General features: G+C 45.3%; 1 protein-coding gene across 1 annotated transcript in view; it reads left to right on the top strand.

Annotated features, from left to right (window-relative positions):
- The window catches only part of CDH20 (cadherin 20), a 194,733-nt gene that overhangs the window by 132,441 nt on the left and 35,429 nt on the right, over positions 1–26,863 (top strand). The window contains exons 2-5 of the mRNA XM_066247016.1: positions 14,395–14,801; positions 22,658–22,952; positions 23,522–23,641; positions 26,009–26,176. Coding sequence (XP_066103113.1) covers positions 14,556–14,801; positions 22,658–22,952; positions 23,522–23,641; positions 26,009–26,176 — 829 coding nt within the window. The 5' untranslated portion in view covers positions 14,395–14,555. The remainder of the gene's footprint in view (positions 1–14,394; positions 14,802–22,657; positions 22,953–23,521; positions 23,642–26,008; positions 26,177–26,863) is intronic.

Raw genomic sequence — 26,863 nt, 5'->3', positions numbered from 1 at the left:
CATCTGCAGTGAGTTGGCCCTGGTGGCCATTTATTGTAAGCTACAGCTTGTGGGTGATGCTAATAAAGTTCTTCAAGAAGCCACATTTGGGTCCTGGCCGGTTGGCTCAGTGGAAGAGCGTTGGCATAGCACACAGACATCCAGAGTTTGATTCCCGGCCAGGGTACACAGGAGAAGTGCCCATCTGCTTCTCCACCCTTCCCCCTCTCCTTTCTCTATCTCTCTCTTCCCTCCCGGCAGCCAAGGCTGCAGTGGAGCAAAGTTGGCCCAGGCACTGAAAATGACTGCATGGCCTCCACCTCAGGTGCTAGAATGGCTCCGGCTGAGATGGAGTGACCCCTCAGATGGGCAGAGAGCATCACCCCCTGGTGGGCATGCTGGGTGGATTCTGGTCAGGCACATTTGGGAGTCTGATTGCCTCCCCGCTGCTCACTTCAGAAAAAAATAAAAAGCCGCATTTGCATGACTTCACATTTTCCTGTGTCTCCTTTAAAACTGCTAATAAAAGACTGGCAAATGTGTTTTTTATTATTAATTTGCTCCCCCATTTTCTTCGTCCCTTTCTGTTCAGGGGAAACCATTCCCACTCATCACACTACAACATACCCCTGCATGACCACCAAAACCAAACACGTCCCCGCCCCCCAAATCTCAAAGCCTCCTGTGGTCTTCGCCTCCACATTTGGGGCTCTGTGCACGAACTGTTCGTGATACCCTCAGACCCGGGAAGGAAGTGCAGTAGTGCTGTGCCTCTGGAAAGACGAAGCCAGTCCAGAATGCAGTTTTCAAAAGGAAATGCCATGTTTATTTCATGTTAGCCTCCGTTTCACATCAGGAAAAGAAAAAAAAAAAAAAGCCAAACCAAGCCAAAACCCTTGGTCTGGCCGGGTATTTATAGGCACAGCGGTGGGCAGACAGAAAGCCATTTGGTTGGCCGGAGCCTCGTCTGTCTACCTCCAGTGGCTTTGGAGCAGCTGAGCAAGGCTGAACCCCTGTTGAATGAGAACTCACACACACGCACATATACACACATCCAAGTGTTTATTTAGGCAGCGTTATTAAAAATATATAGGCTTGGCTGGCACCGGGACAAGTGGTCATTAGCTTTGGAATGCCCAGGAGGTGTGTAGAAAACAATGCCGGTTAGCCAGGTGATTATGGGTCCCTCTTACCAACAATACACCCCATGCCTGTTGTCTGCAACACGAGTGGGCACTGGCTGCATCCAATCTATTTCCACGCTGCATTGTCATTGGTCAAAAGTGACCTTGTTCTCCCATTCCCTCCACGTTCCAACTGAAAAAGGAAAGAACCGATAAGCCAGAGCTCAATTGGCTCCGGCAATTATTGTGAAGTTCCTACTGTGAGGTAGGCCCCGCCCACCGGTGCAGAAGGACGCGCAGCCATCCAGGGCCCAGACAAAGGGAGACCGGCTTTTCTCCAAGTGCATTCAGCCGTGTACAGACAGACTGGCCAAGATGCCTGCCTATTCGCATCTTACTGGGAAAAAGAGAGACAAGAACCTGGAAAAAAAAAGGAAAATAAAAGATTATCAAGTGACAGCAGACAACAAAACATGAACTTGGTGAGGAAGAAAGGAAAAGAATGGAGGCTGTTTAGACCACAGAACAGTAAATCACTGATATCATGTGGATATATATGCATAGCAGTACCCAGCTATTTGATGGTTTTATTACAGATAAAGGTTACTCTACTGGCACTGAACTGTGGAAGGGAAGAGTGTATGCTGGGAGGTTGGGTTATGAGTGTGTGTCTCTCTCTTTCTTCCTCTCTCTCTGCCTCTCTCTCTCTCTACCCCCCTCTTCTCTAGGATAGAGCTGCACATCAATCGAACCAAATGAAACTGTTAGGATGAAATACCACCGAGATGCATTCGAAAGTGCAATTCTCCTGAAATAAGTATGTAACATGATTAAAAAATCAGAGTACTAGTCAAAAGGTGACAAAGTATATTACATTACAATGAAAAAGAGGTCATTTAAGAAAAAGCTGAAATAACACTTCTTTTTGAAATGGCATATGGAGTGCTTTCTGACACTAAAAAAAAAACAACCTGACTTTTTCTTAATATTTGTCCTTATTGTCTGCTCACGAGCAGAAAGAAAATGTTTGGTGGAAAGGTTACTTTCCATTGGAGGCCACGGCTCATGTCCTCTCTGAGGCTGGATGCCCTCATCTCTCCCCTTCCTACCATGTCTAATGCTAACTGTTCTGCCATCCAACACTCCCAGCTACTAGGAAAACAGCTGACTGGACTTAATGTCAGAGTCATGTCCAAGACATACCAGAAATCGTCTCTCCCAAAGTCACTTATTTCAAAGAATAAAAAGTGAAAAAACAGGTGGAAATTAAGTTAATTTTCAGATCTATTATTGTCTGCTTCTCTTTAGTCATAATGGAAATGGGGGGGGGGGATTACAGATTCAATAGCAAGCATTTTTTTCCATTATGAAGAATGGCTAATTCAATAGATGAATCATTAGAAAATGATTCCTCTAGTCTTATGGAATTCCAGGCATGGAAACAAAAAAGGAAGTTTAAGATATAAAATTATACCATAAAATTGTTGGGCAAAGTGAACTACAGTCCCCAGTGAAGTCACCTCTGACGGCAATTAAGAGCCCATTTACTGGAGCACTAACACCCGCAGGCAAACTCGACAAACCCATTCCTGGCTGCCGGTAATGATAGATTTCTTAGGGAGTGTTATTTAATTAACAACAACGTGAAAGAGCAGCTCAGCCAAGATACAGCGTTGACTCACTGAAAACACTAAGCAATGGTGAGTGAAAAGGACATGCAATTTGTTAGCCTTCCCACGACCTGTTGTTTCTGAGATACATAAGCAGCTGCGATGTATTTCCATGAGAAATTTTCAGCTCTCTGTAAGTCTAGCATGTCCAGTGAACTTCAGCTCTCACTGCACAATGCTGCTAAGAGTCCTGCGCTGTCTGGTCTGTTCAGATCCCCCAGGGCCTCGCATGCTCAGGGACAGCATTCTTTGTTCTTTCCCCTCTAGACAAGGGCCACTGCTAGCCCCCCTTCCTCGTATGCGCCAGGCTCCCTCCCAGCATACATACATCATTTGCTGCTAATCACCTCACATAAGTGATGCCTTTTGTTGTCACCCCTTTCCCAAGTGGCTTTAGGTTGCATAGGCAAGGCGGTGGCTGGCTGGGTCTCCCCACCCCCAGATGCATTCTGACCCCACAGCACGGGGGGAGAGTGCCTCTGCCAGATACAGGCGTCCGCCCTCAGCTGCTGGACTGAATGCCCCATGTCCAACGGCCTCCTTCAGAGCTGAACGTAACTTGAAGACCAGCTTCAAGCTGGCAAAGAGGGGACCACTTGCAGCTGTTCTGACATACAGTGGGAGCTGGCAGCAGGAAGTGAGCTCCACAACTCAAGTGACAAGCTCAGGGGAAGGCAAAAATAGTGCCCACCATAGAAGAAGGAGAAAAGTAAGTTATAAAACTTTTCGTGCCATCTGTTATTTCTAGGACATATATTCACAAAATTTGGTTTAAAATTGGTCAGTGACACGGAAAGTCTGTGTTGGAAAATGACTGTGTCAATTTAGTTGCTATGGGCGACAAACCAAGCCAGCTAGGATAGTAATTTTAAATTATTGGGCGGCTGTTAATTGTAGTCACCAGTGGCCATTAAAATTCCTGCCAACATAAAATCTTTATCTCGACTTGATTTATGATAAGCTTAGAAATGAACTGTCGATGTGGAAAGTGGTTACTAAACAAAACGAATTTCTGTCCATGGCCTCTGAGGAGACGGATCTGAAACCCCAGCCAGCGAGCCTGTGCTCACACTTGGGAGGCGGCCCAGACGGGTGTGTGCACAGCTCTCACAGCCACCGTGCATTAAGATTGATTGCAGGAGAACAAGATTTTTACCTTTGATTCTTCTGAATCCAAAGTAGTTTTCGCTCAAATAATATCAAAGGCATCTGATTAAACGCATCTCCCTGTAGGGTTTTATCCCAAGAAATGCTTTATTACGTAAAGTACAATCACATTGATATACTATGGCATCAGCCAGTGAATGTCTTGTTTTGAAACTTATGGAAATAGATTTTATCCCTTTCTTTAATCCTAATTTGATGTTATTAACCAATTCCATTATTTAAATTGACTATTAAGATTGGAATCAGTTTAATTTATTAGAGTGTATTTCCCAGTAATAAGGCTTTCTTTTGAGCCTCCTTCATTCACTTTCAGGGCTTTGAAGAGAAACATTTGCAAAATCTTTTTCCTTAACATGAATTAAAGTATGTAGACTGGGTTCCTGTTAAACTATCTATAGCAGGGGTCCCCAAACTTTTTACACAGGAGGCCAGTTCACTGTCCCTCAGACCGTTGGAGGGCCACCACATACAGTGCTCCTCTCGCTGACCACCAATGAAAGGGGTGCCCCTTTTGGAAGTGCGGCAGGGGCAGGATAAATGGCCTCAGGGGGCCGCATGTGGCTCGCGGGCCGTAATTTGGGGACGCCTGACTACAGCCTCACAGTCTAAGAATAAAAACTTGTAGAGTTTATATGGGTTTCTTTTCATGAGTCCTTACTGCAAAGGAAAGTTGAAAGGAATTATAGGAGAAAGTAATAATAAACCAAATTTTGCAAAAGCTACATAAGAGCCTTTTCCATTCCAAAGAAACTCAGAGAAAAGAGCACAGGGGAACAGGAACTGCTGGTGCGGCTTGCCCCGGTGGCATCTGGGCACTTGTGGCACTGTTCGGTGGCAGTAAACACAGAAAGGGCAGGCCAGCACAGAGAACAGCGGCCCACCGTCTCCATGCAGCACAGCGAATGGGCCTATCTCGCCACAGGTGTTACATGGACCCAACCAGCAGGTCATTTTTAAAAACTGTTTTCATTGATACTTTACAGCAAGTAAAAGGAGAAATAGATCCGGGCAGCAGAATCAGTGGATTGCACATGGACCACTAAGTCTTATTTATCACTGTGTGCTTGTAAATCCAACATTTTTCCTAGGCAAAATGAGTGAAATGCAGTAAATGTGGGCTATAATGTAAAGTCGGCATTTGAAAATACCGGTTTACAGGGTTTTTAAGAAACCGGAAGCCCCTTTCGCTCCGCCGCCACCCTTGGGCAGACCTGCCCTGAAGACAGCCGGGCACCTCTCCCCAGGCAGGCAGCCTCCTGCTGGCTGCATCCCCTGCCCGAGAAGGGCAGGAGAGCTCTTCATCTCCACCAGCAGCCCATCCCAGTTTATACACATCACTGTCGGAATAGCCGTCCCTGTTCAAACCTCAGCTGCTACTGACCAAGGCCACGTTCTTTGCTCCCGATTCCTGGGAGTCGCCCGTCTTCAGTGAAGATGAATTTTAAAATTTGGATGTCTTTATTAAGCTGAACCTTAACTTTTTTCCAGCAGCCTTAGTGATTCCTCTACTGGGCCACTGTAGGGTGCATCTTTAGGGACCCATGGGCTCCTCTGTACCTGCTCCAAACTGCCATCCTGACTCCCTAGAAACTGGCAAAGCTCTGGTGAGGACCCCAGTCCCACTGGGAGCTTCCTCGGAGTCCTACTCTATTCCTGTTGCCATACAAGAGCCACAATCCCCTTGAAATGAGATTCTATTACTGAATCATTGTTCACTTTCTATTTCATTTGACTCTATTCCAACCTTGATTGAATTCCTGCCTGGTGCCAACAGTGTGCTAATTCTGAAGGTGACGGCCACTGCCCCGCGACCACGCACAGGCCAGTGGGGAGAGGAAACCGTATGGGCACGGGGACACAGCCCTCACTCCTGGTAACTAGGAAGTGCTTCCTGGAAGACTGCTAAGCAGAGCCTGGGAAAGGCGGTCCCGTCTGAACGCAAGCATGTGCTGTTAGATATAGCGTCTGTGCTTTAGGGGCTCAGGGACAGATGAGGCTAGAATGGTAAGCAGGAGACAGATGGCGTAGGGCCATGAGCCGCTCGTCAAGGAGTTTACATTGTATCAGTTAAGAAATGAGGAGCCATTAAATTTCCAAATGTTACTAGATTTTATTTCACTCTTCATTGCTCTGTCTACATTCTAGTATTTCTCCCAAGAGCCACATGTGTAAGATAAGCCATCACTTTAATTTGTTCCATTTTGGTAAAATCTCAATATCGAGTGATTGTGAGATTAGGTATCCTTAACATTATGAATGATTATTAAACACTTGATACAGACTTACTCCTATAAAGCGTTACTTACCTTTCATTTCACTAAAGTACAAAATGATCCATTAATAACAACTCTCCAGGGCCTTGATACTGAACAACTAAATATATTCTAAACACTTCAGTCCAGCAATATTCAAACTCCCAGTGGTTTTGCCTTGCATCTCTCATTACTCTCTTGCATGGACTCCATCCCCCCAGACGGCCCTTTGCATCCTACATCTGCAGCTTTGCACCTGCATTTTCTTTCACTTGAAATGCCCTCCTCGCTATCCTTCAAGGTGTAGTTCACAGGCTATGTTAAAACCTTTCCTCCCTGGCCCTGGCCGGTTGGCTCAGCGGTAGAGCGTTGGCCTGGCGTGCGGGGGACCCGGGTTTGATTCCCAGCCAGGGCACACAGGAGAAGTGCCCATTTGCTTCTCCACCCCCCTCCTTCCTCTCTGTCTCTCTCTTCCCCTCCCGCAGCCAAGGCTCCATTGGAGCAAAGATGGCCCAGGCGCTGGGGATGGCTCCTTGGCCTCTGCCCCAGGCGCTAGAGTGGCTCTGGTCGCGGCAGAGCATCGCCCCCTGGTGGGCAGAGCGTTGCCCCTGGTAGGCGTGCCGGGTGGATCCCGGTCGGGCGCATGCGCATGCAGAAGTCTGTCTGTCTCTCCCCGTTTCCAGCTTCAGAAAAATACAAAAAAAAAACCAACAAAAAAAAAAAAACAAAAAAAAAACCTTTCCTCCCTGACAGAAATCATTTATCCATTTTCTGACCTGGAGTAGCATTTGTTTTTAGGAGTTTTGTGGTCCTTATCACAAACAGATCTGTGTGACAGTCAGCTATGTACAAGGTCCATGCTGCAGTCATTCCTGAAGAAGAATCCCAGTTCATCCACTTCCTTGTTATGTAGCATCTGCCAATAGCTGTGGTGTAAATACTCACATCACAGACAATTTCAAGGACAACTCAAGGCAGAGATGTAAAATCAGCTCTCATGAGAGCTGGCAGTAACCACACCAGCATATTACTCTTAATTTGTTTCTTTGTAAACTGGAAAATGAATACCTTTTCATGGAATTCTTATAAAGATTAAATGACAAAGTAAACGCAAATTACTTAACACAGCCAGCATACCTTAAGCACTGCATGCTATGGCTTTTGCTATGATTACTTCTATTACTCCTGCTGCTGCTACAACACTATCACCACTGCTATTTATGGCATTCTGCCTACACCCTTCTACTCCTTTCTATGCTAGTATTAATGGTAATATCGCCCTCTACACTGTAAATTCCTTGAAGGAGGGGAAGGGAACTATTATTTATTAAGCACCTACTATTTTTCAAACTGAAGGCTTTGCCAAACACTGAGCTAAGAGCTTCATATATATTTTCTCACTTAATTCTGACAATCATCCTGGGAGAGTGTATAATTTCCTCCACTTTAGAGATAACGAACAGAGGCTGAAGCAGTTCGAGTCTCTTGCTCAAGACTGCACAGATGAGAAGTGTTAGGGCTGAAACTGAAACCCAAGTTGTTTGGCTTCACAAGCCATTCTTTGAGTAAACACAGTTGATACTCAATATTTATCAAATTAATAAATTAAGTCTTCATTTTAGATAGCAAACGCTTACCCAAAACACTTCTTCCTGTGGATTAATCTTTATGGTCCAGGAAGGCGATCGCACTGTGCACCTTCCTAAGTTCTGTACAAGGCAAAGTTGTAAGAGAAAACACCGAGTATCAATTAGCTGCAAGTTCTTACTGAAGAAAAACTTTAGTTAAAAATTCACCTTTAAAATACATGCTTTTTTAAATGAACAAGCACAAATGTAATGCAATGGTAAATGTTGTGTAAATGCCATATAAGACTCACCATTAGCGAGCCTGAGAAACAACTCCGGAAAACCAGTTGATCATTCCTATCTAACTCTAGTCCAGGCAACTGCCCACGGACTGAGCTGCAGGTTCATCAGCTTTATTTCATCAGCTTTATTTCAAAGGGAAAACAGAATGAAGGGTAAAGTAGTTCAAGAACTTCCTGACTCCTTTAGGATTAAATATTCACTGGATACTAAATGCATGTGAAAGGCTCAGTGAATATCTGTTTCCCACCCTTGGAGGATAGGGAAAGAAAGACAGGGCACCCTCCCCTGGAAAAATCGATTATAATGAGAATGAAAAGCAAAGAGGAGCTGGGCATGAACTCTCCAGAAGGACTTCTGGAGTGGAAAGGCCTTTTCCTGTGACCTGAGCAGGAGCCACAGAGCACGCACACAGCAGGTTTTACAAGGGACTGACCCAGTTTTTCAAAGCCAGCTCTAAATTACATGATTCAAGCTTTCTTCCATTTCTTTTTCTTCCACTCCTCTCACCCACATGTGGACACACACATACATCTACACACAAATAAAACCAAATACTGCTCCTAAACTCTTCACCTAAACCAGCCTGCACCTCGCTCTCAGCCACACCAACCCCACAGCTTCATCTCTGAGTGGCACAGGCAGCGTGCCCTCTCCAGGGCTGGGGGGCGGGTCGTGAGAGGAACAGGAGAGCAGGAGACTGATAGAAGGAAAGGGAAGAGCTCGGGGACTGATTCTAGCGCCACTTAACACTGCACGAGCTGAGCCTTTAGGCTCAGAATTTGCACAATTTCTGAGGAACTTGTAATTCACAGAAATAAAAACAAACAAAATTAGAATAAGCAAGTGAGACTCACTTGTCTAAACAGTCTCCATGGAAATTAAGTATTCTTTGTTTTCCTGTTCAATTTTTTTTTTTAAAGCTAATACTGGCCCTGGCCGGTTGGCTCAGCGGTAGTGTCAGTCTGGCGTGTGGAAGTCCCAAGTTCGATTCCCTGCCAGGGCACACAGGAGAAGTGCCCATCTGCTTCTCCACCCCTCCCCCTCTCCTTCCTCTCTATCTCTCTCTTCCCCTCCTGCAGACAAGGCTACACTGGAACAAAGTTGGCCCGGGCACTGAGGATGGCTCTATGGCCTCTGCCTCAGGTACTAGAATGGCTCCAGTCACATTGGAGCAATGCCCCAGATGGGCAGAGCATCACCCCCTAGTGGGCATGCTAGGTGGATCCTGGTTGAGAGCATGCAAGAGTGTGTCTGACTGACTTCCCGCTTCTAACTTTGGAAAAATACAACAACAAAAAAAGCTAATACTGCCTGACCAGGTGGTGGCACAGTAGATAAGCAACAGCCTGGGACAAGGACCCAAGTTCAAAACCCCAAGGGTGCCAGCTTGAGCACAGGCTCACCAGCTTGGGTGTGGGATCACCAGCTTGAGCGTGTGATCATAGACATGACCCATGGTAGCTGGCTTGAGCCCAAAGGTCACTGGCTTGAAGCCCAAGTTTGCTAGCTTGAGCTAGGGGTCACTGGGCTCAGCTGGAGCCCCCCAGTCAAGGCACATATGAGAAAGCAATCAATGAACAACTAAGGAGCCGCTATGAAGAACTGGTGCTTCTCATTTATCTCCCTTTCTGTCTGTCTCTGTTTCTCTTGCTCTCTTTCTCTCTCCCACTAGCTAAAGAAAAAAATAGAAAGCTAATATTATAATTCCTCAACTCCAGTCCCACCATCAATTTACTTGCAACCTCTTTGAGGGGTTGGGGAAGGAAATAGGACCACATTAAATGTGAGCACTGACTTGAAGTGCCCTATTTCAGAAATGTAGACTTTGGGGATGGGGGCGAGGTCATGGCAGGTTGGACGTGGAGGAGGAGTGGGAGAGGATCATAACGCAGAGGATCATAACGCAGGAGGCCCAGTGCCTGGAGCTCTGCAGGCGCTGTTAGGAGCCGCTCGCCTCAGTAGTAGGCTGGTGAGCTGGCGGCCACGAAAGAGGGATGAAGCATCTACCACACGGGAAGTCTGCAGTAACTGAAAGAGACTGTGACATCAGAGAGCTGGCTCACCGTTGAGCATACAAAACCGTACTCCACGCCTTCCCAGAACAGATCCCCAGTGCAGACTTGGGTCCATCACACAGACACATCCAGCTTCTTGTCTGTGAACTCTACCAATTCAAAGACATCACCCTCATATGATTTTCCCCTGAACTTTACACCCACACTTGCTTTGTTCTCTGTGGGTTCTATACTCTATTCTGAAGGATTCTGGCTCCTCCGTGAATGCATCTATATCTGTCAAGAGAGACCCCTGATTGAGTGGCAGGTAACACAGCGACAGTTAAGTTCTGTTCTGGCTTAATGTTGATGCACCACAGGGTCTACTGCAAGGTTTCACTGAATCTCTAGAATCTTTACAAAGTTTCTTTTTTCTTTTTAAGGGCATTTTTGAGGCTCTTTCTATAAGTAAAAGCAATAGCTTAAAAAGTTTAGCTGCATAAAACCACAACACCACTGTCCACATTCACCCTTAAGGCATGAAGCCATGTCAGAAAACCACCCCATGACCATCATAGCTCACCAGGAGCACAGGCAGCTGAGTTCCTGCTGCCAGGGGGCTGGCGTTTGAGCTGACGAAGTCGTACTTCCATTAACCATGAAAAGCTCGGCAAAATGGTAATAATAAAGAAAGAAATCAGAGGGGGACCATAAAAGCCCACTGCATTTTAGTAAGACAGCAGTAACCATCCCTTCCCCCTATGCTAAATATCGCAAGGAATCCAAATAACAAAATAAGCAATTCACTGAGAGCACACTTTATATACAACTTTAATTTCTTCCTACTGTGTTGTTCATTACCAAGCTATTTACTTTCTTCAGGCAGGATGGGGGGGAAAGTTTTAAAAGATTCATTTAATGCAGAAGTCAATTTCTACTAATGCAGTCTTCGTGTGGCATATGTGGTCCTCTAAAACTGATCTGTACACACAAATACATATGCATTAGCCTCTTCTTTCATAAGAACAATAGAAACTAGCTCACTTTCAAACACACCATCCTTATTCCTGTCCCGTGGGGAAAACCATGAATATGAAAACCATATTATTGACAATAATTGCAAAGCGGCTGGTATATCTGATAGACATGATTTCCCCTTCACTTGTACAAAAACAGCTCTAATTGTGAAAAGAACAATGTAATGATGGTATAACCCAGATTTTACTTTTCAAGTTAGGCAGGGAGTATTTTTCATGCACTCCACCATGAGAAAGCAGGAATAAAGGGTTTTCCGTGACTGCAGCCATTGAGTTACTTAACACAGAAAGGGTTTACAGGCACTGCAGCCTTCAAGTTTGGAAAAGGGGACAGGAGAGGGGCTCATGGGCCACCAGAGCTTTTTTACAGAGTCACCGAAGGCTCCACAGTCCTAAACTCCCAGAAGCCACTGTGAATGTGCCCATTGAGAGGGAGGAACACAGGGCTCTGCACTGGTGTGCAGGAGCCAAGCAGACAGGGGAGAGGGATGAAAGCTGCACCAATCCACCTGCAAAGTACCCAGCACAGAGATTCCAGAGGTTGCCTTATTTTCCCGTGAACTCTTCAAGTGGCACCTACAGGTAAATGTGGGGCTTTAAATTTTTTCTATGTATTGATTTGAGAGAGAGAGACATCGATGTATTGTTCCACCCACCCATGCATTCACTGGTTGATTCTTGTATGTGCCCCACCTGGGGGTCAAACCCACAACCTTGGCGTACTGTTGGATGGTACTCTTACCAACGGAGCCACCAGGCCAGGGATACGATGGGGGTTTTAATTGGCAAGAATGCATGTTGACTTCGTAAGAGATGGGAGAATATAAGGGACGGCACTTAAAATCCCTCAAAATGTCCTCAAATCCCATTCTTTCCATAACATTTAGTCAGTGGAAATAAGACGGGGCCCTCAGCACACGCCACCCACATGCATGCGCCTGTGCACTTCGGATCCAAAGCAAGATGCTAAAACTAACCAGAAAAATCATCAAAATAATCAGATAATTCTTAGGCAAAATGTAAACATGTGAAACACAAACCTTAAAGGAAATATATTAGAATATATTTGTATATATAGTTCTATGATTAATTAATGCAATCCAAAAACAGAATTTTCTCTATCCTACTGACTTTTTAAATTGCCCATCTTTTATTAGGTTTCCTCATATGAAAGAGCACTATTTGGCTATAGAATCAGGCTGAGCCAGAACCCACTACCCAGCAGAACTTACCACAGATGTAGAAGTCTGTAAAATAACATCTGTACCTCAGCCTGTCAGAATTTTGGTCCAAGAAAGTAGCCAGGAACCATGTTTCAGGTTCAGCTTTACTATTTTACACACAATCTTGGTCATTTCTCCTTACGTTACTGTTCAAATGTCCGTGGGCACCTTAGTCATCTTCAGAGCACGTTCACCTCCATTATCCCACGGGCCTTCGTGGCAGTCCTGTGATGTAGGGGAGAGAAGTGTCATCCCTGCTTATCTGATGAGGAACAAAAGTGCATCGCAGTAAACAAATCAGAGGCAGTGAAGACAGAACCAGGAGCTAAAGTGACCGACTGTTAGTCTAATGCTCTCCAGGGAAATTACAGATAGGTTTCTGTCTCACTACAAATGGAATGTTCCCTTTATGGTTACCAATCACAGTATTCTGGCAATAGCCTTTTCTTTTCTGTTTTGGCAATGTCCTTTAGTCCATATTCTGAAACAACATAGCTATTTCTCACCATTCTGTGTCATTAATTGATCTCCTGGGTTAAGGTTCTTTCTTCCAGAACATCTTCCCATAGGGATCAGAGAAACAAGAGCTGGGTTTCTATCTACTGGTCCAAGGAGGAAGGATCGCTAAAGCTTGGAAACCGCCATGCGACATACTGTTGTTCTTGATTAACAAACGCATCGCCCTAAATGAGGCACACCAGGCTTGCTGTGACTCGGCACTCAGTCCGCCTTCGGAGCTAGAACTCGGGACAGGCACAGCCCCCATTCTGTTACAGAAACTTGAGTCTCCCTCTTCTTTCCCCTCTTTACCAGTTCTCACTGAAGTGATTTCTTGGAAATTAAATGGCATATTGTATAAAATGATTACAAGATATCTTTTAATTCTTTTGTTCACGTCAATGGTGAGTATTTGAGAGAAAAGCTAAAACAAGTCCTGGCGAGGACAGGGGGTGGGGAGAGTGGGGGGGGGGGTGACTGAGCTGGCGTCGATACATTCATTTTAAACGACTTGTAGAAATTGAGTGTTATTAGCAGCACGGGTCTGAACTCCCAGGGCCACACGTTTGTTCTGAGAAGCTGGCAGCAGTGATCCACGTTAACAAGGGAAATACTAAACCCACAGAAGACATTCTGGCTGTTTTTTGAGAGCAGTTTCAGTGCTATGCCACCTCAGGAAGCCCAAGTGAAGAAAAGGTTGATGAGGTCATAGCACAGGAGGGAGGTGGCCAGCTAATCTGGCATCATAGCACAAAAGAAGTCTGACTGGTGACAAGGTGTCCCTTTGCCAAAATGAGTCTTCCAGATCAGGGGGAAACATTTTGCAGGCTAGACTCTTTGCGTGCCCACCACAGCATGTGACTAATAGCACTTTATAGTCTCTTGTGAATGACATAATGATTAACAGGCCATTCAGATGACCCTAGAAAGGTCACATTAACAGCCCCTATCAGTGCTTCAGAGCCGGAGCAGTAGGGTGTGAAACTCGAATTCCACTATGTGCTCAGGCAATGATTCAAGTCAGAAGTGATCCACGGCTGCTTATAAATGAAGCCCAAGATTCCTAATATTATCAATAACATGGGGTAGGGTATAAGATAATTGTGGGTGGCAAAAAGGATACTTAGATCTTGCTTTTAGATTTTAATGAGCCAAAAAAAGCAGCTGAGTTAATGAAAATATTAGTTATTTGCTATAAATTTTGGAAATGAATGCCATTTTTAAGAGTTTAGAAGGCTGTCTTATCATAAATATTTCAAAGTATATACTATTAACTCAACCCAATTAATCACACAGTATAACCCCCTAGCTATACTACCAATGAGAAGAAATTTATTCACTAGTTTTATTCCCATTGAAATCCATATACAAAGATTTGGAATTGATTATAGCAAGAAAAATAGTAGTCTTTTTTTTTTTTTATCAAAACAGTATTTATTACTCACACATTTCTAAAACAATAACATGTGATGACTCTTTAATTTGTTGAGTAGGAAACAGAATACTAACACTTCTTGAAAACTTGCTACAAGCCCATAGAAAAGAATTTGACATCATTCCATGGTGTTTTCCTTGACAGGAAGTCAACTTCAAGCAGATTGACTTGAACTGGGATCTCATCTGGGAAGCATAAGTATCCAATTGACTACATCATCATCATCGTCATCATCATCACTGGAGAACACCCAAGTTCCAGTGGCTTGCCATCCTGTCCTGACTTTCTGGAGCCCTGGCAAGCCCATGTGGACTTCTGGTAGAATGAGCGATGCTAAGCGCTGGGTGGGACTTGGCATGTCCTTGTACCTCTGGGGCCTGCTGGACCTTATGACCACTGTTCTCTCGAGCACACCAACGCTGCCCGGCAACTTAGAAGCACTCCTGTCAGACAAGCCAGGGCCACACTCGCGGACAAAGAGGAGCTGGGTTTGGAACCAGTTTTTTGTTCTGGAAGAGTATACTGGCACCGACCCTTTGTATGTCGGCAAGGTAAGAGCTGCCCGAGAGAAAGAAATTATCAGGATATGGAATACTGTAATTAAGTGTGAACTGAATATGAGAGCTCGCCTAGCATGTGTGTGAAGCCTGACAACAATTTTAACCAGCAGTGTGTTACCTGACAGCTAGGTGGATCTAGTTTTTGCTTTGTCAGATGACCAGTCAGAAAGGGAAGATTTCTCTCTTGTTCGTGCTTCTGCTCTGAGCAGGGGGAGAGCGTGGGCCCTGCAGAGCCATGCAGATCCCAGAAGAAGCAGCGGCCTTGGGAACGAGGAGGGAAGAAAGGAACCAGGGGGGACACAAACGGGAGGCAGAGGGCTTTTCCTTTCCTCCCCAAAGCATTTCCACAGGTATTGCCTGAGGCTCAAATTTAATGGGGGGGGAAAAGAAGAAAACCCTCTTTATTTCAGAAGATACGAGCTTGTGCTCTATCCTAAAGGGTAGCTGCAGACAATCAAGGAATATACCTATAAACTTTATATTCGAATTCCCTTGATATAGCTATTTCATTCTAATCCAGGCTTTCTCCTATGTTTATATTATTTGGTTGTTAATTAGAAACCATTTTATGAAAGCCAACCAAGTGAGAGAAAATGGGAAACAGGGAACTAATTAGCAAATACATAATTCATTCAAGTGATAAACACTTGTTTAGCACAAAGGCTAGGAGTTTCACAGTCAAACACACGTGGGTTCAAAACCCTGCTCCTCAGTCACCAAGCCTCATTAGCCTCTGTTTCTTCAAATGTCTAATAGGGATAATTAGAGAGCTATAACTTCTCCAAGGCTGTCTACAAAAACTCTCTCAACTCCCACCCACCTCTCACAGCCCTTACCTGCCTTCTCTTCCCACCACTGCGGCACTGAAGTGTGTGTTCCATGCTCCTAAGGACTGCTCACTGCCAAAGCCAATGGTTTCACTTTATGGAACCACCCAACAGGGACCTGGGACACTGCTGACCAGTCCGCCCTTCTTGACTCACTGTCTCTCAGCTTCATGACCTCCACATGACCTCTTTCCTGCCTCTCAGCCTTTTCCGGTCCTCTCCTTCTCCCCGACCCCAGTCCCTGGAGGTCTGACAAACTCCGCCCGGGCCTCTGCTCTGCCCACACTCACTCCCGGGGTGGGCTGTACACCACTGAGTCCAAGACCCCCCTCCGACTCAGACATGCACCCGAGCTGCAGACTCATACACCTCCTGCATCTGTGACAGCTCCACACGTCTGACACAAAGTCCTCCCAAATGCAGTGTGTCTAGTAAGGAACTCTTATTTTCCTTCCCAAACAAACTCCTCCCCCATTCCTCCCCGACCCAGTGTGCTCCCTGGCCTCCCAAGTCACATGCCACTGTCTCCCAGTCCTGTGTTCCAGGGACACTGCTTGTGTTGGTTCCTACAACTTGCCCAGCTGTGCCTTCCGTTAGCTCATAACAAAACGCCCTTCCCCTGCCGCTCTCAGGGCTGCCTCCTCCTCGTTGGATCTGGGTCTTTCTGGACCACCCTCTAAGGTAGGCCCTTCTGTTGGACCCTCTCACCACCCTTGTTTTCCCAGCTCTCATCACAACCAATGGGATCTAGTTGACGTGTTTACTTACACGTGCATTGTCTGAAGCCCCCGAATGGACTAGACGCTCAATGAGTCAAGGACACTGCTCCCACTTTAGCCTCAAGGCCCAGCACAGCATCTAGCACACAGAGGAGGCTCCAGAACGATGAACGGTGCAGTAAGAATGAACTAGCCTCACACACATGAAGCACTTAGCACAGCACCTGGCTCAGAGGAAAGTTTTCACAATCGTTGCTTCGTGGCAATCATGGTGGCAGTGGTCATGGTCACAACAGCAACCGTGTTAGCGGTTTCTCAGGACCCGCTGTTTCCTTCTCCTTTCTCCACGGATGGCATCACCACATCTGGTCCATACTCCTGTTCTCAGACTCACCTCACCCTCTCCGGGCCCCCTGTTCCTCGTGATCAGAAGAACCAAGCAGCCACTGCCCGCCTCCCTGCAGAGAGCCATCCCCTGCTCCCCCGGGGCTCAGGCCACTCACCTCCTCAGAGCACCTTTCCGTGCCGGTGCTGCTCTGAGTAGGAAAGCACGGGGCCTGTCCAGTGCTCAGCCGAGGGCCCGGCTCTCATCCATGGCTTTCAGAAACGACTCCTCCTCCCTTACCCAGCCTCCCCCCCAGTTTCTCAAACTTAGTTCTGATCCTGCTGAGCTGGTCTCCTTACTGGCCCTGACACACATACATCTGTCCCTACGCCAGATATATACATCCACACTACTGCCCTGCCCAAGACATGTGCCCCTTGCTCTCCATTCAGTCACATCCAAACTCCTCAGCATCCCAGGTGATGTGTCCATGGGAACACATCTTCCATCATTCAGAATTCCAAAGACTTCCAACTACCCAATAGTTATAAAATGTTCCTGTAACTAGGAACACACAGCTACTGTTAAAATTAAGAACACACATATATATTCCGTAATTGCTTTATATGCATTGACAGTCTGGAGCCCTCTTCTACCCTCTCAAGGGCAGAAACTTAGATGCCACCAATAGCCTTCTCTACACCTCCCAACGCTGAAAACCCAGCACAGAACTGGACACACAAAACTGCAGAAAGGCTAAGGTCCCTAACATTCTTCTGGGCTACCACGGTATGTGCGTCAGTCACATTCACACAGAGATCAGTTCTCACTGTAACAGTGCTGGAGGGAGTATGGACAAGACACCACTGCCTGGAGAACCTGGCTCACATGGTCATTGCTCCAAGTTACACAAAAGGTAACAGAAAAAGCCCAGATCAAAATATACACCGAAATCTGACACTGAAGAAATGGGCCTCATTAATGTCACCCTGCATGAAGTCCTGACTTTAGACCTAGCCCTGAAAGATACACAGAAGAGTCAATGGTGCTAGGATGGGACCAAGAATCTATCCAAGCCTGACTGTTTCCTGAAGCTGGGAGCACTTAGCTGTGTAGCAGCTGCTATACTCATGATTAGTGCTCACTGTGTCCTAATCACCTTGACCCATGACACAGGACACCCGGTGCATCCCTAAAGTCATGTCCAGCCAACACACCAGCAACCAGTGGAAGTTTCTACCTGGTAGTGGGTGTGCTACCTCCACATGAAAAGATAATTATCTATTCACTTACCCAGGCACTTTCCCCCTCCACTCTCTTTTAAGAGAGTTCATCTACCTTCATTCACTTTACACCACAGGGCCCCAGCTGTCACCTCGAGCTCTGGAAGATGTCTGTTTAGAAAGCCCACCCAAATTACTTGCTTATTTCAGAAAGGAGTATGGCAACAATTACCTGCAGAGATTGGTATGGCCTTACACAACCCACACCGGGCTTTCCAGGACAGGTGGTGTGCAGTTAAAGCTAGATTCTATTGACACATGCAAAGAGGGGATGCAGAGAGCTTGTGTTTGTGCACGGCTTCATGCTTTCAAGTCATGCTGAGGTTAACAACTGCACGGAAGCCGTCTGACCTCAAACTAGAGCACTTACTGCATTCCTGGAACCACACAAGGCACTACAAAAGCAGGCCAGAGGACTGGACCTCACCCTTGTGTTTAAAATCCTACATCAACTAGGATTTTTCATAATCTGTGTGTCCTTCCCATCATTCACTACTCCTTTGGCTGAAGATTGTATAGACTAAATATTATTAGGATATGCAGAATATCCACGCATCTTATTCTGTCTAAAAGATTGGAGGGGGGGGGAGTTTTCCCAAGAAACACATAACTGTGTGCTGCCAACCTCACTGTAGCACCTCCCTGCCCTCCGCCAAAGGCCTGGTGCTCAGGCAGTGTCAGCTGAATTAAACAAGAGACACATATAAAACATTTTTATCACTGTGCCAATTTGCTGAGTGACTTAGAAAAAAGTTAAGATCTCTTCCTTGCAATCTGCACAAGCAAACGTGCACTCCACGGCCAGTGAGCCCTATGCGAAATTCACAGCTCTGTGCTGGTTATTAGGCGGCGTCTCTCAGCTCTGCATTCACGCTTTCCTTCTCAACTTGGCGACACTGGTGCTGGGACTCGACAGGCCACAATTTCTCCTTTCCCAACCAGCTCCCTGATGAGGTCGTGAGAGCAGAATGTTCTAGAGGGAGAACCACAAGAGGCAGGAGGAGGGGGGAAGGGGCTTGCTCCTTGTACCCAGCCAGCAAGTATTCCAGTTTCCGGGTTCTTTCCACACTCCCAGCACCGGCCTCCGCACGGACCCCTAATATCAGCACCAAGGACAGCATCCCTTCTCCCACCCCTCGCTCTGTGGGAGGGGGTGCTGGGGACACCTCCGCCAAGCCCCTGAATCCCCAGCCCCAGAGAGCAGCCCTCCCTCCCCTGAGCTCTCAGGCCCAGCCTCCCCCAAACACCTTGATTCTAAGAGCCCCAGCCTTTGACCCTGCTGCCCCAGCCACAGGGCACTGCCTCCTACACCTCAGGGTTCCCTTCGTGCCTTGTGCCTTTTCATATTCATTCTGCGCTAGAATAATTGGTGTTGGATGTGTTCCCTGAATGGATCCTGAACTGATACAATCATGCTCCCCAGAAACCAGATCCTGGCCCCTCCCATAGCTGTGCTCTGCCTGGTCATGAGAGGCCCTTCCCGTCTCTCTGTTGATGTCCCTGGCTCCCCCCTCCTCCCTCACTCTCCTTCCCTTCCCTCTCTCTCACAGACCCACTAGCAAACACACACTCAGAAGCTACTTGAAAGATACTTGCTAGCTCTTTTCAAACAAAGGTAAAATAATGTCACAAAAAGCTTTAACCCTAGTCTTATACCATTCTTTCAATAAACTTTCTGAGAATTTACTACATGTGAGGACCCACACTAAGATGAAAGCCACATGGTTCCTCACTTGAAGGAACTCACAGTCTAGAGAGTTCTTCAAATTCTTCCAGTTCCTCTGCATTAGATGAAAACAAAGATAACAGCTCTGAGTTTCAGTCCAAACTATTAACATCAGCCTGCCAGACGGCTGCTGAGGAACCACAACTTCCTCCCGCAGCAGAGATGTTTGGCCAAGCTCTCTCCATGGGCAGAACACTTAAACTTGGCCTATGGTGAGCACAGGTATGCTTAGCTTTGTGCAGGTTCAGAGAACAAACCTGTTTAGATGACAAACAGAACATCTCAAAACACTCTTGGGTTCTTTATGTCAGCTTCCATTCTTTCTTTTTCCCCTAATCTGCCAACCCCTGAATTAACCCATTCATTCTACATCAAAGTCCTATGCCACATACCTTTAAATTATTTACAGTCCATCTTTATGTATATACATATATGTAAACACATGCATGCATATATATTTTTTAATTTTAAAAAAATCCTGAGCCTGACCTGTGGTGGCGCAGTGGATAGAGCACCAACCTGGAATGTTGAGGTTGCTGGTTCAAACCCTGAGCTTGCCTGGTCAAGGCACATATGGGAGTTGATGCTTTCTGCTCCTCCCCTTCCTTTCTCTCTGTCTCTCTCTCTTTCTTTCCCCTCTCTAAAATAAATAAATAAAATCTTTTTTAAAAAATCCTGAGATCCTTGCCCTTCCTCTCCTGACTCCATTCCTCTGCCTGGAACACAGTTCACATGGAATGGATTTTCATTTCTTTGTGGCCAGGTCTGAACAAAATGGCTTTCTAGTCTACATAGTAACAGCTGGGCACCTCTGCTTTTTTAACTGCATAAATAGAAGATTGTGAAAAATAATGAACTGTATATAGAATGAGGAAATATGAGCACTTTGTATTCTAAACAGAATTCTTTAAGTAGAAAGAGACCCACAGCTATTTTCGGTCAATTTTGTTCTCTTATTTCCGTCCATGGATAAGACATAGCTGAACTCCTCCAGGCAGCCAGGTTGCTCTGCCTGCATGATCTGGCCACAAGTCAGTCCGAGGTCAGCTCAAAGCCAGCCACAGCCTCACAACTATCCTCATCTGAGGACGCTGTGAATCCATTTTCAAGTGTCCTCCTGGTGTCTGTGCCACTTAATCCTCAGCGTCACACAGTCCCAGCAATGCTTCAGGCAGCCTTCTGCAGCTCTTGCCAGTGGGCTATGCATTTTAAAAAGCCAACAGGTGTTTCTGCCGACTCTGCTACATGCCTGAAGGTTTGTAGGGAGCAGAGATGAGCTGGGCATGTTAACACCCTTGTCTTTATGCACATATATCATCATCATAATTGGCATCATTTATAGGGTTCTTATTATGGAAAATGCTGTGCTAGATGCTTTATATCCATTAATTTCTAATGATCCCAATAGCCCTTCAAAGTAAGTATTCATTAAACTGTTTTTCTTTTTTAATTGAGAGGCAGGGAGGCAGAGAGACAGACTCCTCCATGTACCCCTACTGGGATCCACCCAGCAAGCCCTCTACTGGGCCATGCTCTGTTCCTCTGGCACCGCTGCTCTGTTGCTCGACAACCAAGCTATTTTAGTGCCTGAGGTGAGGCCATGGAGCCATCCTCAGCACCTGGGGCCAACCTGCTCAAACCATTCAAGCCATGGATGCAGGAGAAAGAGAGTGAGAAGGGGAGGGGGGAGGGGGGAGCAGATGTTCACTTCTCCTGGACTTCCACACACCAGGCTGATACTCTACCTCTGAGCCAAGTGGCCAGGACCTCATTAATTTCTAATGATACCAACAACCCTGCAAATAAGTATTCACATTGTTCTCTACATTTATGTCTAATATGAGAACTTTTAAGAGTTATAAACAATAATTTGTCAAAGGGTACTCAATTTATAACTGACATATATTTGCCTCTCTGGCCTAAGCCTAACACTGGTTGTGTTTTATAAACTAAATCTCATACACTTTTCCAAACTACTCAAAATGCTAATGACCCCAGCTACAACAGAGTTAGTGGTAACAGACTAAACATAACTAATTTTTTGTTGCTCCCTTTAGAGAGAGACTGGTAATTATACATAGTACAAAATTCCAGGGTTCTTGCCACCTATATACATTGTCTATAATTAGAGATGCAGAAATTTATTTCTAGGTTTAATATGAAAACAGTGCCCCTGGACTCCTTTCAAGAGTCATTACAAAGTCATTTGGAAGAAAATACAGTTGCATGAGCCCATAAAAGCATGTCCCTAATGCAAGCATCCACTTACAGACTTGTGTGATCCAGTTACGAGGGCAGGAACTGGTCCCACCGAAGAAAGAGAGGCACTGATGCAAAGAATGATAACCAGCCGCTGTCATCCACTTGGGCAGCTGGGGCACCAGCGGGCACAGTCTGCTGCGAGGAAGTGCAGAACAGGAGCCCAGACTCGGGCACTGCAGACCCCAGAAGTCCAACCGCATCCAGGGCACAGCCACAGCCTATTTCCAATCATTTCACCAGGTTTTCAGCCAACTTAAAATTGTCATAGTTTCTGAAACTCCAAAGCCTAAGTTACATCAACACTTTTTTTATTTTAAAATGTTCAGGACTCTCCATTTAAAAAATAAAATTAATGGAAAGGCTGGTTTTGCCTATTCGCCTTGTTCCTATTCTCATGTTGGGGACCTACACTTCCTGGAGTTCCTTACTATTTTCTCTATTTCTCAAGGAGAGAGACTTTAAAAAAAAGTAGTAAGTTTGGGATGCTGAATGTGATGTGGAAAACTTTACTTATTCCCCAACTTATGTTTGCTCTATGATGCAATTATGTTCAATGAATATTAGTTCTTTGTAGACAATTTAAACATTTGAATTAAAAATTCTTCCTGTTTGAAAAGAGAACATATGTTAGGAGCAAACTAAAAATCAATTTCTTTCTGACACCTGTTCGTTATCCCTAATGAGATTTCGGTGCTTTTCCCCCAGCTTCATTCAGACATGGACAGGGGGGATGGATCCATCAAATACATCCTCTCAGGAGAAGGTGCAGGCATCGTGTTTACCATCGACGACACCACTGGGGACATCCATGCCATTCAGAGGCTCGACCGAGAGGAAAGGGCCCAGTACACGCTAAGGGCTCAAGCCCTGGACAGGCGGACAGGCAGGCCAATGGAGCCGGAGTCAGAGTTCATCATTAAAATCCAGGACATCAATGACAATGAGCCCAAGTTTCTGGATGGACCTTATGTGGCCACTGTGCCAGAAATGTCACCAGTGGGTAAGGAAGAGATTCAGTGATTCTCATACAGAGTGATTCCTCTATAGACGGTCCTCCTGTCCAAATGTAGAAAAGGAGAGAATGTGAAGAACAGCTAACAAATTATAAAACTGAACCAAAAGTGACAACCAAGTCCTTAGGCAGTAAACTACTGAAATCAACTCTAGTAAAAAAAAAAAAAAAAAGTAATAATATTAATAATAAGCCTGGAGTTGTTATTCAGTTCTAGTTTTTTAAAAAGGATGGATGGATGGATGGATGGATGGAAGGATGGATGGATGGATAGATGGTTAATGTTTGATTCATAAAGGAGAAGCATTTTGGTAAAATCAAGAGCAATGAAGACCCCAAAACTGTGTTGTCTTTACTGGTTATTAAGAATTTAAAACATAATTCACATCCCTGCTCTCTAAAGAGGTATAAGATATGAGTTATAGATGCCTGACCTAGGAACAGGCCCTTCCAAGAAAGCAAACATACATTAGCAAGCCTTCAGATTGCCCATGTAGGATTGAGTTCAGCCTTTAGCAACTCAACTTAACCAGGCTTCCACCATCTCTCTTCCTCAGGGACCTCTGTTATCCAGGTGACAGCCACAGATGCTGATGACCCAACCTACGGCAACAGTGCCCGGGTAGTATACAGCATTCTTCAGGGCCAACCGTACTTTTCTGTGGACTCCAAAACAGGTATTTGATGCAACAGTTGTATCAGGGGTGTTTGCTTTATCCCCTAATCATTTATAACTGTGACTGTGACAGAGCCAACTCTCCTTTCCAAGGACCCTCCTGGGAGTGTATTAACTAGGAAAAATTAGTATAAGCCTGGGCATTAAGAAGGCAAACCAGCACTGTAAGAGCAGTGCAGTGCTATGTGCAGACAGGGTAGGACTGGAGAGGCCCAAAGGCCTGCATACCCAGAAGTGCTTCCTCATTAGCCTTCAAAAGATACTATGGTTGTATTTATTCCCAAGGATTAAGGCCTTTTATAACTCTAAGAAGACCTGAGAGGATTGACATTAACCCGGCTCAATATAGAACTAGAACCATTGATTTTGAAACTAGAAAGAGCCTTCTAGAAATCACACAATCCATCACTATTCAATTAATAGGTAAGGAAACTAGAAACTGAGACCTGAAAAAGTGCTTCTCATTATAGAGCTATCCCCTGACGAGTGGGCTGATGTTCTTTACCCCTGTACCAAGCAGAGGACAAGGCCAGAATGAATGGATGCTGGTAGACAGGATTTGATAGGAAAAGAGCACAGAGCATGGGATGTGCCCCCCAAAGGCAGCTGTTGAGCGGGAGGCTCTAAAAGGGGGACAGCAGAGAACTGATGGGTAGGAGCAACGTGGCAGAAAAGGACAAATCAATGGAAGTTTATTTCATTTTGTTTCAGTTTTACCTGAGAGCTTCAAGTTCAGTATTTGTTTTATCGTGAAGAATTCCCTTGAACGCTTTTGAGTTTGGCAGAGTAATAATTGTATCATTACATGGCACTTGTGCCAGGCTTTCTCCCTCTTAAAATAGTTCTATGCAAATTACCATATTTGAGCTTAGAAATACTGTGAACTTGTGAAATACATGGAAGTATCATTATTCCCATTTGACATACAGGAGAATTGAAGACCTAAGAATAATTAGCAAGTACCCAAAGTAAAGAAACTTACAGCCACAGAGGTAGAGTCAGTGGTGCATGCTCAAAGTTATCTCTTTATTTGAAAGAGGAAAAAATGCATTTTTTCTAGCAACCTGATAGAATTTTTTTCCCCAGAAGTCCTAAGGGGAAGCAGGCATTCAGAAAATTGTATCATAAAGGTAAAAAGTGAAGGAGTGTAAATTAGTAGGAGGAAGGAAAAAAGACTACAGTTAGGTGTTCTATAAAACAGTGACTTTAACAATTCTAAAAATGGGGAGGATATGAGGGTGCCCACAGGGAGGAAAAGTGCAGACAGGAAGAGGGTAATGTGTCCTTTAAGTCCTAAGAGAAACCTTACACTATTTTGACAGCTCCCAGAGGTATCTTTAGTGTTGAGGTCAAAGACACATGAAATGATCGTTATTGCTGTGCCCATGGGGCATTTTAAGAAAGAAAACTCTGCATATTTCACTTTAGAATGTTGTTACTAAAATGCAGTATATACATTGTAAGGGTTAAACTGGGGGCGGTTTGTGGTGCCCAACCCCTTCCCTTGGCGTGTAAAGGTCTGTTTAGCCAAGGGGCACGTTGTAAACTTGCACTAAACAAGTCTTTAATCTTTGCCTAGAGTGTATGGAAGTCAACTTTAAGGGTTAAGCGGCAGATAAAACAAGACCACACATCCCCGGCAGGGTCAAAACACACTCGCTGCGTTTTGACTCCTACTCCTCTTAACGAAGCCATATTAGCACACTGCCCCCACCGTCTGGGGAAGTGCGTTCCTTATGCGTGGTCGAAATAACTCAGAGCACCTTTTGTGTCCTAGCTCACAAAACTTAGTGAAGCACCAACGTTACCAGAACATAACAACACAGAATGAACATATAACAAAAGGAAAAGCCAATGAGAAGTCCAACCCTGCTGATAGGCACTGGGGAGGCAGAAAAAAGCAGACTAGGGGAGAGTCTCTTAGAGGAGAGTCATTCACACTGCAGGGGCTCTAGGGGCTAAAGGAAAGAAGAGCTGAAGAAGAGTCGAGCTAAAATGATAGGTTTGCAGACACAGGAAGCTGTTTTCTGGGCCCGCAGTTTCCTTTAGTGAGACACAGCAGCATGACATCGCCAGGACCGCTGTCCCCAAGTCTGTTAGAGGGCCGCTGCTGCCCCCTCCTGCACTCCCTCGGTAATGCAGCCAGAGGAAGTCAGCCCTCTGCGCTTTCGACGGGAACGCATTTACTCACCTACTGTGTCAGCACCGCACTTCTCTGAGGCTGGGATTCGGACCTCAAGTTTAATAAAGTACAGGTGACGTGCATCTTGACTCTAGGTATTAACAATGCACAAGGGAGAAACCTAGAACTCAATCTTAAAAATTGGACGGTTTTGTTTTTAAAAACAAAGTCGTTTCTACCCTGCAGGTGTAATTAGAACGGCACTCATGAACATGGACCGAGAAGCCAAAGAATACTATGAAGTGATTATCCAAGCCAAGGACATGGGAGGACAGCTTGGAGGGTTGTCTGGGACCACAACGGTCAACATCACCCTCTCGGATGTCAACGATAACCCACCCCGCTTTCCCCAAAGTGAGTACCTAACCAGTGAGATCGAGGTCTCAGGCCAGAGGGGTACAGCTTTATAGAGGTGAAAGAGGAAGACCCGAGTTTTTCTTAAGTTCATCCATTCAGGATTCCTTTCCTCCGCATCATGCAAATTTCACATAACCATTTCCCTTAGCCCACAGCATTAACCAGGGTTTCTTACATTTTTCATTGTTGCCCCCTATGAGCCCTTTTAGACCTTTTTCCTTATTGCCATGCGTTGCCCCTTTTCATAAAGTTAAATGCTAAGGAATAAGGTTTCATTGGGTCAAGTTGAACCTCAGAGAGCCACCGACCATTGAGTATCTAGGGTTTCTTCATCTCCCAGCAAGAACCAAGTTTTGGGCCCTGTTGAGAATGCACACAGGGAAACTCCACATAATCAAGTTAACCAAAGAAAGAAAAAGACTTAACCAAGAAGCAGCATTTGCCATACCTATTGGTTAATGCAGAATGAAGCCTTCACAATAAACTAAGATGAATGAGAGCTTCATAAAAGGATGAGACTTCAACAGGGGGCTAAAGAATATAAAGGATTTAAATAGACAGAAAGGAAAACATTCCAGAAAGAGGAAGCCATCATTAATTCAAAAATTATTTGTTTTAGGCACCATTCTAGGTATGAGATATAGAACAGTACACCAAATAAAGGAAATATCTGCTCTCCCAGAG

The sequence above is a fragment of the Saccopteryx bilineata genome, chromosome 11, assembly GCF_036850765.1.
Source record: "Saccopteryx bilineata isolate mSacBil1 chromosome 11, mSacBil1_pri_phased_curated, whole genome shotgun sequence".
In the NCBI taxonomy this organism is placed as follows: domain Eukaryota; kingdom Metazoa; phylum Chordata; class Mammalia; order Chiroptera; family Emballonuridae; genus Saccopteryx; species Saccopteryx bilineata.
Note: the sequence above shows the minus strand (reverse complement) of the source record. Positions and strands in the feature narration are given on the sequence as shown.